The 16272-nt window shown below is 39.0% G+C and overlaps 1 protein-coding gene across 1 annotated transcript; it reads right to left on the reverse strand.

Moving 5' to 3' along the window:
- Positions 1-504: 504 nt before the first annotated feature.
- Positions 505-13573, reverse strand: Npffr2 (neuropeptide FF receptor 2). Its single transcript, XM_087908888.1, has 3 exons — positions 13234-13573; positions 9948-10047; positions 505-5519 (listed from the first exon to the last, which is right to left on the reverse strand). The coding sequence occupies exons 1-3, from the start codon at positions 13559-13561 to the stop codon at positions 4694-4696; spliced, it is 1254 nt and encodes a 417-aa protein (XP_087765014.1). The 5' UTR covers positions 13562-13573; the 3' UTR covers positions 505-4693.
- Positions 13574-16272: the final 2699 nt, after the last annotated feature.

The following is a 16272-nucleotide window of genomic DNA, read 5'->3' on the forward strand; positions in this document are numbered from 1 at the left end:
TTTAAACCATAACACATGAGGTAAGATATTTTCACCAAGTTGTTTGAAAAAATACGTTTTCTAGAATATGCAATATTTGAAAGCATATGTGACCAAATTATCTTATACCTCAGATGGATATAAAGTGCGTCTAAAGAATTAAGCAGAATCTTACACTGAATATTAAGATATTAAATAATACATTTTAGCCAAACAATTTCATTTCTTCGCAGTCTATTCTGAGATGCTAGAATATGCTTAGTGTTATGAGAATTTTACATAATTACACATTCTACAAAATAAAGACTTTGGTGACATTTTCAGCCACAGAGCAGCTTATTAAATAATGGAGAAACATTGAAATTAATGAAATATTTGGAAAACTCTTAAACAACGTGGAAACATATCTGTGACACACTAAACTAATAGAATAGCTATAAAACATATATCATAAAATCATATCCTTATCAATGAAAGCATGCACACAGGCCCCACAGTGACAAAATGATTATTGCTGTATGAAAGTGGGAAAATGAATGATTTTCATTTTACTTAATTTGCATTTCAGAATAATACTTCTAGTGAATTCTGGATTTCCTTCAACAAAGGAAAATAAAATATGACTTGTACATAATTAATAAGCTAAAGCCAAGAAGGTATTTGTAACTGTTTATTTTTCAATAAATATTTATCATGTGCCTATTGTATGCCAAGTACTCTCTTAGGGACTCGGAATAAAATGAAATATGAGATAAAATCTTTGCCTTACAGTTTACTGTTTGGTAGGGGATATAGATATTACAGAAGTATGTGATGAAATTTTAAGATATTAGCGATAATGAGATCTACTGTGGATAAATGAGCAGGTGAGGTTTGAACTGAGCCCTGGAGAAAGAGAAGGAGGCAGAACATGAAGGGAAATGGGGAGACTGTGCGTGGCAGAAGACGGATGAGAAATCCAGGGTTCACAAAAGAGGCTTTGGGAGGACCGGGAGGGGGAAGAGGAACTAGCCAGGTGGTCAAGGAGTGACAGATTGAGTAGTGGGTTCAGAGGATGTCAAGGAGTCGGTAAGGACAGAAAAGCAGACAAGCAAGTGCTAGAAAACACTCTGGGGGTTTTACCAAGACAAAAGCAACATTAATCAAACATAAACTGTGATGTTTTCGATGCAATGAGGTAATAATTTCTGCCTATTACTGAGGACTGGCCAGCCTAAAGCACAAAAGACAAAACAAGCTGAGGAAGTGGTCACAGAATTGGAAGAAGCATAAATTAGTTACAAACAAGAACATTGTTCAGCTGTACTAGCCAGTGAGCAAAGCAGTTCGTTCAACTGTGTTTTCCTCTCTTAGAGTAGCAAAGCTGAAGGAAGAAACAGAGTACGGTGAGAGGCTACTCTGAGACTGCCAGCCGCAAGCTGCCGGCTGTGCACTGACAACCATGAAAAAGCAATAGTAAAGGTCGAAAGTGTTTCAAAATTGGCTTGTCTCATTTCTCCCTGTGTGGTAATTGTCTGTCCCAACATTTCCCGTCTTCTGGAGGTGTTTGCTGCCGATGGAGATGAGGTGTAAGGTGCTGACCTTGAGGACGAACAGAATAAGTCTTTAAGCCAGTGGTTCTCCTTTATAAAAAGATACATATAATTTACTCTCTTCTTGGTACCACCTGTATTTCTCCAAAATTCAAATAAAAGGTATTAACTTTACAGTCAGAAAAAAACAGCTATTGAAAATACAGTTATGGATTAGTCTAAAATAAGTTCATTATGACACAAACATGATGCCAGTGTTAAAATATTTTTTAAATTACATATATTGACCTCCCAATCTCTTTTTGTTTTCTTTTTATAACTCTTAAGCCTTAAGATTTTAGGTCCACTATTATTCCAGTGAACCCGTTTGGTTTCCATTACCCACACCAGGTAATTCAAAACCACATATTAACTCACACTTCAGGGAATCTGACGCCCTGCTCTGGTCTCCTCCATGCAGTCACCTATGTACATAACCCTCCCACAGATATTCAAGATAATGCATTAAAAAAAATGGGAAAACCAGCGACTATGCACTTGGTTCTGCTCTCTACAAAATGGGGACAGCATATACTTCAGAGTACTTCTGTGAGGCTCAAAGAGCGTTTTGAAAATTGCTTTACATGGTGTTAAGATTATTATTTTGTTATATTATTGTAACTACAGCCCAATCAAAACTGTCATTTCCTCATACTAAATGCTGATTTCTTTGCTTTTCATCTTCTAAGCTTCTCTCTCACATCACATGATAGTCACAGAATAGCAAATGTGTAAAACCACCGTGATTCTGGTCTTGCAAATGTGAAAATTTAGCTATGGAAAATACATCTGTCCAAAGTCTTACCCTAGCAGGTGTTCAGTTTTCTATGATTCCATAATCCAAATGCTAAGTACAAATGTTTGGACGTTTTGGTGTTCTCCAGCCTTCCCTCTGTTGCTCCAGTTTATTAAAAGCAAAGCCTCTTATGTGTACTTGATGGATGTGCTGGAATGATGGTGGAGTTGTCTACCCTAGGAGTGTAGACAGCCTTCTGGAGGAGACTCTTCTGAACAGATGTTAAACAATAGTAACATAGAAAGTTGAAAAAGGAAAAAGGAGTAAGTAAAAAGCACAAACAATCAAGGCTGAGCATCTTAGTTTGATAAGAGTTTAGACAATAATTTTTGTCAGAGATAGAAAGAGCAGATACGGGGCAGGCCTTGGCTAGCCTGGGACTTGCACATGGTTTAATGGAGCTTCCAGGAGCATTTCACACTGGAGAGCAAACTCGCTATCTACTTAAGGAAGATGATTCTGCCAACTGTAGAAAGAGTCGAAAGTGCCAAGACCACAGCAGCAGACAACTCAGTCATGAGGACCACAAGCATTAAGAAGGAGGCAGTGAGGAACACAGTTGACAAAGTGTAGGAAGAAGGGCGCCAAGGGCTTTGGAAAAGTTCTGAGAACTAGTCAACTGTCTGTCCAGGTCACAATGCCATGAACAAGCAAGTCATAGTCTCTAGTGAAAAATCTGTAATGTTCCATTTCACCAACTATACACAGAAGTTCAGGAAGTCAAGAATGTAAGGAGGGATTTTCTAAGCTAGGGGTTCAGAGAGCTGCACACCCTGATGGGAACATGTCATAACTCAGTTTAGATCAAACCTGGATAATTAAATCTTGCTGGCCTGTTGAGAACTTTTCAACTTGAACTACAGCAATGACTGCAAATAAAAAGGTATCTCAATATCCAGGATTTATTCCTAACTGCCAAATAAGCTATTTTTTGTAATGTTCAACTTCCTGGGAACCTAGCTCACCCCAGATAGACTTAGCACTTCAGATCATTCACTGTATAATGGGAGCAGGGGGGTATCAAATTTCTCCTGCACCTTACTGCTAACCTATTAAGCTACAAACGATATATTTAAATATTGGTTCCAGTAGGAAGTTTGGAAAAGAGGCCTTTCTCTGTCTATAGTCAGGGAACTCTTGGGATGACGACCAAACAGCTCTGATGTCCCTCTTTCAAAGAGAAGGAAGACGTGGCACTCCCTGACACCTGCTGCGCTATGTAACGATTTCTTTTGCGTGAACATTCTGTTAAAATGCACATCTCAAACTCTGAAGATAATAAAAAGTCAACAGTAATTTCTTTAAAGAACTTTCTTAGATGTTTTTAGCTTTCACGTGTACAAGTGTTTTTGCCTGCATGTGTGTATCTGCCCCACATCTGTGCCTGGTAGCTGTAAAAATCTAAGGAGAATTACAATATCCTGGAATTTACGTTATGGGTGGTTGTGAGCCACCATGTGGGTGATGGGAGTTGATTAACAAAATCCATAAATGGTCTAAGCCACTGAGCTGTCTCTCCAACCTCAGCAGTAATTTCTATGGACTATTTTGATTTCTTACTTTTCAAAGAAAAAAAAAACTTTTTAAATTGAGAGAAATCTGTGTTCCCTTACTTGGTACTGCAGTTCTAACATACAAAGTGAAATGAGTGGGGGCATTATTACTGACCGACCTGTACCACCTTGCTTCCAGAGCAACCTAGATTAATCTGCTGCAGTGAGAAACCAGTAGCAAAGACTTCAGATAGCTCAAATGTTTTCTTAGAAGACTAAACCCATTTAAGAAGCAGACCACATTAGTAAGTCTAAAATTGTAAACCTAAAGCCGGTTGGACTATTGACAAAATGTGCTTTCATACATATTACCTTTATCACAATTTAGGGAGATGTGTGTCCTTCTAGATCAGTGGTTCTCAACCGTCCCAGTGCCTCGACCCTTTAATAGAGTTCCTTATGCTGTGCTAACCCCCAACCATAAATTTCGTTGCTACTTCCTAACTGTAGCTTTGTTACTCTTGTGAATTGCAATGTAAATATCTATGTTTTCTAATGATCTTAGGTGAGCCCTGTGAAAGGCGTTGACTCCCCTAAAGGGGTTGCACCCTATAGATTGAGAACCACTGTCTTAGATAGATAGATGACAGAGGACAGAAGGAAAGACAGAGGGACAGGCAGACAGACAGATAGAATGACAGACTCACAAAGCATGTATACTTGATTTTCTTGACTCACATAAGAAAAGGTTTAAATGGGAATGGTCAGACTTCGAAAAATTTTGGGCAAATATGAAAGTCACCGAATAATTCATGTACCATAAGACTGGGCAGCACTGGAGGCCTGTGCTCTTTTTAAACATCACTACTGTTAGTACCTTCTCCCACTTCTTCCATCAAGAATTCCTGTGTGGGGTTTTCAGCCCTGTCCTCACCCATCAAATGTTCCCCACCTGGATTTTGAGATGCGGGTTCCTGGACCAGCAGGCCAGATGTGTTTATGACCATGTTGCTTTTAGCACTCAGGACGTAGGCTTCCTGGGGTGTTGTTTTCTTTCGGCAGATCTGGAGCGCATCTTGGAAACCACTGCGAAAGTTTTCATTAAAGAAACCATAAATGATGGGGTTGACGCTACTGTTACAAAAGGCGAGCCAGTGGGCGAAAGGGTAGACGTAGATGTTGATGACACGCAGTCTATTAGGAGACAGGTCAGCGTAGTCTGAGAGCATCATCAGCGTCCATAGCGGCAGCCAGGAGAGGATAAAGAGGAGAGCCACAGTCAAGAGCATCTTAATGACCCTCTGCTTCTTCTTGGACACATGCCACGGCTCCTGGGGCCGCTTGCCTGTGCCGTGTGCTGAAGTCTTGAAGAGGGAAGCCCCAATCCTTGCATACATGATAACAATGAGGGAGAGTGGAGCCAGGTAGATGGTGGCAAACAGCACGGTGGTGTAGATCCTCCTCATTTCCTGTTTGGGCCACTCCTCCCGACACCAGTAGACTGTGCTGGTTTCATTGTGGGAGCCGAATCTTACACGGTAGTATTTTTCTTCTTGGACGTGTAACATTACTGCAGATGGAGACATGATGATGATGGCCAGGCCCCAGATGACCACAACAGTGACAAAGGCCGCCTTGACGGTGAGCTTTGGCTTAAAGGGGTAGATAACGCACCGGAATCTGCAATGAGAGGCAAAGATCAATGAGGCACTGCCTCAGTTTCTGAACCTGGCGCAGACAAGTATGAGGACGTCCACCTGTATTTCCATTCCAAACACTGAAAGTTAGAGCCTGTGGTAACGCAGCATGCATTGCCAACTTTGTAACTGACAGAAATTGTAGGGCCGTATTAAACAGGCCCGTCTTTCTACATTGCATGGTGGCCAGAATTTCAGGCCACAATTTGCACCTGTCACAGAGAAGGTGGTCACCTAGCCTTTCCAGACAAACTGACACCGTCCTAAAGGGTCTGGATATGCTAATGCCGTTCTGCTCCTTCTTTGTAATTTGGGAGGTCGCCTGGGAAAGAGGTGAGGTGTTAATTCAGTCTATGTGACAGAGCTGTCATAGATAGGAAGACGTGACAAAATGGGCATAGAAAGGTGCGGAGGTGACTGCAGTAATTCTCCCGGCTACCTAGGAAGCAGAATACTAATGAATTTCCCCCTCAGTTTAGGTTGTGGTATAAAAGCTGTTTGGAGAATAAATATGGGAGATTTTCAGGATGTGAATTCAGGACTTCATATAGGATCACTGGAAACTCCTTCCCAATAAAGTCATGTGAGTTGTGTCTTTATTTCCACACCTCCCCTCTGGTCCGAGAAATAATTTATGGTCTGGGCTGATATGGACCATGACAAGAAATGAATGAAGAAGATCAGATGTTATTAATGAGAAAACGGAATTATAGTGCTAACAGTATTACATCAGAATATACCAAATACGGTCCCTTAGAACTCTGCTGTAGACTTAGTCTGAAGGGCTTGAATGAGCTGTTCCTCTAAGCACGATGAATTAAAATATGAAAATTAGGATTTAGGAAAGGCCACAATCTTGCTAATTGTTATGCATGATTTCAGTCTAAGCAGTTGGACTCCAGAACGGTAGGTTCAGCAGGTGGCTTGTTCTACTGTGCTTCAGGAGACAGCTCATCAGTAGCAATTCATGAACCAATTCCCCCTGGGGTTCTTAATGTTCCCAGTATATTATTTCTGTGCTTGGCCATGGAATGTGTTCTGGCTAGTAGACATTAACAAGCGTGCACATCGGGGCTGTCCTTTTGAATGCTTCTTCTGAAAACGCAGCTTCCAAATTCCAAGAAACTTGAATTAAATGAGAAGTGCAGGGGAGAAGGCCCTGGGGAGCATCAGGCTGGCCATCTTAGACAATCTAATTCACAGTGCAACACTACCACGTGAGTGGCCTAGGGAGCAGAAGACTGAGAGAGACACTCATTTAGCCCAGAGAATCACGAGGGAAATAAATGATCATTTCTTATACCAAAAGGTGGTTTTAGATAGTTCACAATTATACAGGTCTAAGAAGCACCATTATAAGCTCTGATAAAGACCCCTTCTGTTGAACACGGCAATTCAAAATCTGTTGAGAAACTTTACCACTTTTGTTATTGTCACTTTTATTATTGTTAGGTATGTATTACAAGTTATTATAATATGTATATTCTATTATGAAGCTCTATCATTTTAGGTATTATCATCCATTTAACACATATTTGTTTTTGTGATTATCCCAAAAGAGACTTTATTACTCAGCAGATAGATATAAACATAAAAGAAAGTAATGGCTGAATAGAAACGCCAAATTAACTTCGTGACACACCTTCAGAGAATCACTGAAGAATACGTGATGAGACTGCTGAAGTCACCACGCACCTTGAATGGAAGCTACAGAGAAACCCAGCAGGAACTGAGCTGGAAGGTTTTTCCCTTCTGTTAGCTTACATAGTGCCAGACAGTGTTCTGCAGGCTGCCAGAGGCACTAAAGACATAAAAGTTCTTACCCGGCTGTGAACTTTCTTAACCAATCTGTCAGGAAAGACGTGCCCATGGGTGAAACAGTGACTCAACCGTTATGGGGGAAACCAGTTCCTCTCTGGGATAGACTCTGGGGTCCTCTCCACAAGGGGAAATCCAGGCCTACTTCTTCAAACAAGGTCAGAAACCCTGATTAAAGTGGTTGCAGGCCCAAAGAAGGAACCTATTACTGATGTTGAGCTAAAAGGAAACAGCAACAAACTTCTGAATATTTTTGTTTACATCCACAGACAAAGGCTATGCTCAGCCTTAACCAGAGAAGCCCCTCTTCAATGGTTGTTGATGGCTGCAGAGAGCCATAGCTTCACAAGATGCTGAGAATAATGGATAGTTGAAGGCGCCGACCTAAACAAGACATTTGTTCAATCTCCTTAAGGCACAGGGAAAGTGAATAATAGGGAGCAGAAAGAATATGAGAGCCAGAAGACAGGGAGAAGGGCTGTGAAAAACCATCTTCATAGCATGATCCGGCCACAGCAATCATAAACTTGCAGCCGCTGTGCCTGGTAGTACCAGGTCTGCACAGGTTCAGCCCACCCAACAGTTCGTTATGAATGGTGAGGGGCTCATTGAAGCAGACCACTACTGATGAACCATTAGCTACTAACAGATTCAGGGAGAGCGGCAAGTTGGTCTCCTCTGCACCCTCTGATGAGGGCAGCAGGTGCTAATAGGTTGTAAGAGAATGAACGAATTCACATGCACATGTAGGAAACTGACAAAGACTGTAATTTCTTAATAAGAATGATAATTTTAATTATTTTGTGTTATTGGGACTATGTCTGGACAATTAAAAATGAAATGAATAAAACTAAAGCTGTAACTATGGAGAAAAGCTCAGGCACTTGAAGCCCTAGTTAAAGTTTGCTGTGATAAAGATGACTACCAAGACAAGTTGTGGTAGCTCAAGCCTTTAACCCCAGCACTCAAAGGGCAGAGGGTGGTAGATCTCTATGAGTTTGAGACCAGCCTGGTCTATATGGTGAATTCCAGTCCAGCCAATGGTACCTACTGAAATCCCATTTCAAAAGACAAAGCACAGGAAACAAAAAGATCACACACAAAATCAATTTAGAGGAAAGTGTTTATTTCAGCTCATAATCCTCACATCACAGTTCATCACTGAGGGAGTCATGACAGGAACCCTGGAGGCAGAGGCCAAGGAAGAGTGCTACTTACTGGCTTGCTTAATTTGTTTTCTTATTCATCCCAGGATCATCTACTAGGAAAATGACCACCCACAATGATCTGGGCCCTCCCTCAATTATTAATCAAGAAAATGCCCCCACAGACTTCCTACATGCTGATCTTATGGAGGCATTTTTTGACTTGAGATTCCATTTTCTCAGATGACTTTAGCTTGTGTAAAGTTGACTAAACACTAGACAGGACGTGTAAAACACACAAACTAAAATTCAATACCCTGATGAAGATCAAGGCATCATGCCACACAAAGAATAAGGCAACTTTACATTCATTTATTAACTAACCTCATCAAATTTTCAAAAAAAGTGGAAGAAACGGCATGATGTCCTTTGTTGCTGTTGCTCTCCCAACCTAACCAATGCCATTTCTCCTCTCCATACTGTACTGTCTTAAATACAGCATCTCAGATGCAGCTGCATGCCTCTGGGCAGCCACACTCATTTATTTACTCCTTTGCAGAGACATGCAGAAGTTGCTAGACATTTCTTCGCATATATGCATTTCTGCATTTTCAGCTAGGGTGGCTTAGATTTCACACTGTGGCACCGTATATTGGGCATCATTATGCAGTCTCTCTGCAGTTTAGGTTTGGAAAATCATCCACGTTGACTTATGATGCCCTGCTTCACTCATCTGAAGCTCCTTAGCATTACCCACTGAGAAAATAGAATTAGTTGTTCATTTTAATCTCATTTACTCTCTAAAATAAAGAGGGTCTACGTTTACCTCTTTTTCAAGTGTCAGAAATGTGCCAAAAGCATGCAAGGTATTTCAGTATCAAATGTAGAGTAGAAGTAAATGTTTACACTTAAGATTGAGATAGAAATACAAAGATAGTATACCTTTTGTTCATGGTAAGAGCCCCAGTTACTACCTAATGTTCACTTGCAGGATTTCCTTGTATCTAATGTGTTCCTTAAAAGTGTCATGTATATTTTGAGTGAGCAGACACACACAAAAATCATGTATCTCTTAACCAAAAGTGATACGGCTTATCACTTCAAACACTGAGGGTCCAACTGGCCTTGCTGTATAGTTATTGCAAAGAACAATCTACTAATGGCTCTAAAATTAAATACCTCAGTTCATATTCCCAAACTATAGCTACATGGAAAATATTAACACTTTAAGATCTGAAAAAAGTACATGTAATTACATGAAAATACAAATTACATGAGTTATGTAATTTGTTTATATATTCAGTGAGGCAATACTTTTGTGGTAGTACTCTGCATCGTAGTAATACAAGCAGGTAGATAGCTATACTAGTATATTCAGTATCATGGAAAATCTGCAGTAACTTGACAAATCAACACTGTCTGGGACTCAGAATGTGGAGTTGACCTACCTGTCCACGGCTATGGCAACCAAGGTGAAGACAGAAGCCGAAACTGATATTCCCTGCACCAGCCCACTGATCTTGCACATGCTGCTTCCAAACGGCCACCCTGGACGGGAAATGGAGTAGTCCTTTGAGAAGATTATTTTAATTCACTATATTGCAAATATGAACAAAAAGACAAGGTATGAAAGCAGCCGCAGAACAATGTGTTCGTGTGCTGTCTGCTGGTAATTCTCTGGACAGAGTGTTTCATTAATGCCCTGTTCGCGATGAAACCTAGCACAGTAACTATTATATCCGAGACACGATAAGAAATATTTCACACTTACCGCTGTATTTAATCCCCAGGGGAAGATTTGAACCTGTTTTCTAACTCGTGGTATCTCTAGAAAAGGTAAAAAAAAAAAAAAAAGAAAAGAAAAAAAGAAAAAAAAGAAAAAAAAATACACACCTTGTCCCAGCCAGGTAGCAGCTTAAACGATTGAAACCCAGGTAAGTTTCTAGAGTGCAAACCATCAAACCTTTGCTTTAAGTGAACAAAACAGCCTGAACATTAATTTTCTAATTTGGAAATACAGCTCATAAATTGTGAGGAACTAGGAATTACATATGGAACCATTATACAGAATGTGCAATTTACATAACAGTGATGTTCAGAATAAAGACTCTTGATCAAGAGTGGAAGTATGGGTTGCTTGCCCAAGCCTCAGTGACTAGAGAAACAAGCTAGCAGAGCAGTTTGACCTTCTGAATACCCAACTGCTTTTTTTTTAAAAGATATATTCTCCTACAAACTCTAGACATATATTTCAGATTTTAAAATTCATTTTTCAAAAAATCCTCTAATTTCTTTTTAAAAATCAAGCTACTCATATCTAACTTCTATTAACCCAAATACCACAAGGGAGTCTATTTTAGCAGGCATCCCTACTTAGATTTGCCTTTTCTTTATTTTACTTTGCTTTTTGAGACAAGGTTTTACCATGTTGCTCAGATTGCCCTCAAACTTGTGATATCCCCACTTCGGTCTCCCAGACAGTCTAGACCATAGATTCCCCAGTGAGTCTATTAAACACATAGGACCTCACACTAAAACACAATGCTAGAAATTCTTAATGTTAGAAAGCCTCAAACACAAAATAAAGGGGCTCTAAGAAAAGACTATGTAATGGAACATTCATACAAAAATAGAACTAACACATGACCAGTAATGTCAGAAATATAAAATGAAAGTAACATACAGAAAATAAGCAAAAATAGGTCAAGTGAATTAATCGAAATGAAGAACTCAAGATGAAAGTTGAGAAAACCCTTCTCTGTCCCACAGTATTGGGAATTGAGCCCAGGATCCTGTATAGGCTAGGTAAACATTCTGACAATGACCTACATACTTAGTCTTTGGATTTTTAAAAAATATTTATTGTAATTTTAAAATTATTTGTATGTGTGTGTATGCATAGGTAAATACAGGTGATGTATTTTCAGATGGCCTCAGAGGCCAAAGAGAGCATCAAATCCCTCTCTTGATAAATAAGCTAGAGTTATAGGTAGTTTTGAGGCAACAACAAGGGTCCTGGGAACTAAATCTAGGTCATTAGGACCTGCTCTTAAGCATTAAGCAATCTGTCTAGTCCCAAACTTGGGGATTTTGAGGATGATGTTTTTATGTTGCCCAGGCAGAATTCTAACTTGCAATCCTCAAAACATATTGGCTTTCAGATTGAAAGGAGTAGTTTGTATCCAGTGCACAGAAAACCAACTTGCAGCCCTAATTTCATAAAATTCAGAACATTAAGGATAAAGAAAACTCAAAAAGCTTTTAGGAAGAAAAATGTGCAACTCAAATAAAAGACAAAAAGAGTCAGAAATGTTCAACAGTAACTCAGCATTTCTGAGAAGTAACAAAAAAGTAATCACCTTAAAATTCAGAGAGAAAAATTTTCCAACCCAGAATTGTTCACATAGCTAGCTATAATCAAGTGTGAGAGCGAAACAAAGCCATTTAGAGATGTGTCAGTTCTCAGAAATGTTTTATCCCAGTGTGCTATTTCTTAGGAAGGAATAAAGTAGAAAGAAGATGTGGTATCAGAAAACAGAGTACTAAGTACAAAGAGAGTGGAGACGATTACGAGGGAATCAGTAGGGAGACAGCTAACAACAACAGCAATTCCTATCGTAACCAACAGAGGAAGTGAAAGGTTTGAATGCATGTTTGTGTTTATGTGATAGAAGTGGATTACTAAAATGGAATTTCTGTCTTATGTAGTTTCGAAAACAGAAAATGACATTAGTTGTATGTTATGTAGATATATGGTCATAATTACCAAAAATAAAGACAGGAAATGCTACAAGTGGCCTCCTAGTGGGAAACAAAACCAAGAATACAGTGGAGTGATTTATGCACAAAATATTAATCATTTAATTCAAAATAACTATGGCAGTAAACTGAGTGTCATGAGAGGATTGGAGATTTGAAATAACTTGTTCTACTGCAGATAACTTCAATATGTTGCAATTATTTTGTTATTTTTCTATATTGGTAGGAATGTGAACATCTCAAGTGTTGTTTCTCAATTGACACAACAGTAGTAAATCAACACTAAATAAAAACCCTATTGGGACCAAGAAATACACCATCCCTGCACCTCTAGAACATGTGAAGTGGCACAAAGGAATGATGACAGGGGTCCAAAAGTGTGGGAGCGAAGTTTTTGCTCCCAAACCACATATCTATTTGATTATTACATGCTTTGTTTCAAATGGTCATCTTGTGAAGATAGATACCTGGAACACTCCTGGGAACTCAATAAGTATGTGTAAATATTGGTTAGTCATATTGGTTTTAAAAAATACTAATTAGCCAGTAGCCAGGCAGGAAGTATAGGTGGGGCAACCAGACTAGGAGATTTCTGGGAAGAGGAAAGGCAGATATGGCATTACCAGCCAGACACTGAGGAAGCAGGATAATAATACCTCACTGAGAAATAGTACCAAGCATCACGGCCAAACATTTATAAGAATTATGGGTTAATTTAAGTTGTAATAGTTAGTTAGTAATAAGCCTGAGCTAAGAGATCAATTAATATAAGCCTCTCTGCATTTATTTCGGACTGAATGGATCCAGGACCAGGAGGAACAGAAACTTCTGTCTATAAATGGCACCCAACATGGGACTCAAACTCATGAGCCTGAAATTAAGAGTCTCATGTTCTTCTGACAGAGCTAGTTGAGATAGAAACTTCTGCCTACAATTTTCTCAGGTCATCTTTATACCACACATAACTCAACATACCTGCAATGATGTTATCCAGCAATGTGATAGGCATGCAGAATATTCCAACCAGTAAATCACTTATTGCCAGGTTTAAGATGAAGAAATTGGTGACAGTGTGCATGTGCTTGTTTCTTATTACAATAAAGCAAACTACAGTGTTTCCCACCATGCACAGGAAAAAGATCAGGAAGTAGGAACTAATGAAGATCGCTGCCACTTGAGGCTGGTGGAGATAATAGTTGACATAGGTGATGTTGTTATCAGAGTACCAATAATGCTGTGTGTCATTGCTGCTCCAGGTGTGATTCCAGTATTCTGAAGAGTTTAAGTCCCATTTCTTGCTCATGGTGGACCTTAAAAAAAGAGAAGTAGAAAAGAAAAGATTAATGAGAAATTGGCAGAATGTAACTTCTGTGTTTGAATTTAATAAGAGGGGTGCTTTTCCAACATCATGAATTTCAATGAGCTCTCAGCAATCCATGAGTTTTATATAAAACTGAATTATAAATGAAACATTCATTTTATTAGGATTTTAACTGGAAGCATTTGAAATTATAACTTTGTGATGTACACAACAATCATTATAGTTGATTCTCTGATAAACTTTCTATTTCACTTCTAAACATAGTTTATCTGTCAAGACCCACTCATTCTTGTAAGATAAGACAGGGGAGCATCAGCAGAACTCCAGTTCATAATCTGACAAGGGATTATTTCTATGAGTGTTCTGAACCCACCTCAGTATTCAGGTTATTAGATAAACTTATATAAACTCCTATATTCACTTTTTGTTTTATTTTGTTTTTGTTTCTTGAAAGGGTTTCTCTGTGTAACAGTCCTAGTCATCCTGGAACTGGTTCTTGTAGACCAGGTTGGCCTTGAAAACACAGAGATCTGCCTGCATATTGTTTACTATATGTAAAACTCAGCAATGAGTATCTTTACATGTGATTCTTTTTTACAGTAGCACAGTCAAACAGGTAACTGAGGCAATAGCCAAATTAATTAATTTGTCAAAGGTCATCAGTAAGAAAGTAGCCATGGAACTGTTCCCTCCAGGAGCCTTGTCAGAGGCTGTGGGACTTGCAGCAGAAGGCAATTTGTGTTCAGATGTCAACCCACCAGAGAAGTGATTCTCTGATGGAGGAGAATCCTGTCCAGGCAGGGCCTATGGTACCACTGACTCTGGAAACTGTTACTCCTGTCTGTAATTTCACATTTGCAAAAGTAGGTATGGTGCCTTCCCAATACCCGCACTGTAGTATGCAATTTGATATGACATATGTGCATAATCTCATGATGCATTTCAATCTTATGGGCACATATATCTGTGGGTGGTCAGGAATATGACTTCTCGTTTACTGTATAATTTTGATATATAGAAAATATACAAAGATATGCTTCATGAGTACATCTATTGTCTATCTATTATCTATCCATGAGGACTGTAAGACACTTAAAGAGCCTGCTTTGATTCTTTAACTCAACCACACACAATTAGCTCATTTTTACCTCAGAGCAAATTCAAACTAGACTGAATGTTTCTGTATATGGATAATACACTAAATATTTTACAGATGGCACAAGGTCAGAGTTGCATATGTCTAACAAAGGTTATGAATACAAAGCAACCTAAAAAAATCATCCCAATCCCTCACTTGCCAAGTCTGGCTGATAAGACCTTTGTCTCACAGCCTCTCACTGGGCACTGTGCCCCAGCCTCTTGTCACAGTCTTACACCAGGAACATTGAAACCCTGTATCACCATGAAGAACAGCTCGACCTTTATCATTTACTCAAGGATTGTGCTATGACCAATGAGATGTAACTCTTGCAACTTCTTTTCTTTTTGCTCAAGCCTCCTATAAAAAGTGTTTTTTAAACTAGGTGAACAATGAAGTAAGAGAAAATTGAAACAAAGGAGAATCAGAAAGAATTAGAACTTAGTAGAAAATTGGAGGACAGAAGAATAGACAGAAAAATAATGAACATGACCCAAGAAGCATGTGTGTGAATTTATTCTATACCACTCAGATAGAGAAACATTAATTTCAGTTTTCTGTACTATGGAGTTTTTCTTCAAACCCTGGGAGTAGCCTTGAGAGTTGGTCTCTCAGGCTATTAATACTTCCCCTAGAATTCTCACTCTTAATTTTACACTATAACCCACACAACACAATTCAGAGTATATAACATAGAGACTCAGTATATATTTGTCATTATTTTCCTCTCTCCTTCCCTCTCCTCTTCCTTCTTTCCGTCCCTCTCTCCTTCTCTCCCTGCCTCCCTCTCATCCTTTCTCCTTTTCTACCTTTTCTGCCTTTTTTGTTTTAATGGGATTTACTTTAACCACATGCATACTATATTCAGAAACATGATACCAAAATATAAAATATGTACAGTGTACCTTTTATTCATATAAACTTTTGTCAAAAAAAATGATCTCAAAAACTAAGTACTAATCCTTAATCTTTAAAATAATTTAGGTTCATGAAGGGGCTAGACAAGGGATAGAGTCACCAGGCTAGCCCTTTCGGGGAGTGCTTTTCTGTCATCTTTCTTGGAATTAAGGTGAACTTCTTTGTTCTTTTGCTTATTTAACAAAATACGCCGTGACTACCATATGCTAGACAGTGTTCTAAGAACTGGAAATATAACTATGCAAGAATCAAGTCTCAACTCCAAGAGACTTGGAATTCAGTCAATGGGCACTGAAACCACTTCACAGTCCTCATGAAAGCCAGTTTTACACCACTGTTCCCAGGTATCTCATGTTACCAGGTAGATATTACAGAACTAGTCATAACAACAACAACAACAAAATCTGGAAAGCTTGAAGAAAGAGGGGTCTTTTTCTTTAGGCTTCCTTAAAAAAAGATGGCTAACAATATTTATCAGTGACTCGAATGAGCCCTTAGAGAAAAGACAGGGGCTCAAAAAAAAAAAAAAGAGGATAATTAGGGAGGTAAAAAAAAAAGACATTATGTAACACTACCAGAAAAACAGAAAAGTAGGCTAGACAAATTTATAAAGTACAATAAATTCAGCAATGTGGAA

Source organism: Myodes glareolus, chromosome 8, assembly GCF_982192425.1.
Source record: "Myodes glareolus chromosome 8, mMyoGla1.1, whole genome shotgun sequence".
NCBI lineage: Eukaryota > Metazoa > Chordata > Mammalia > Rodentia > Cricetidae > Myodes > Myodes glareolus.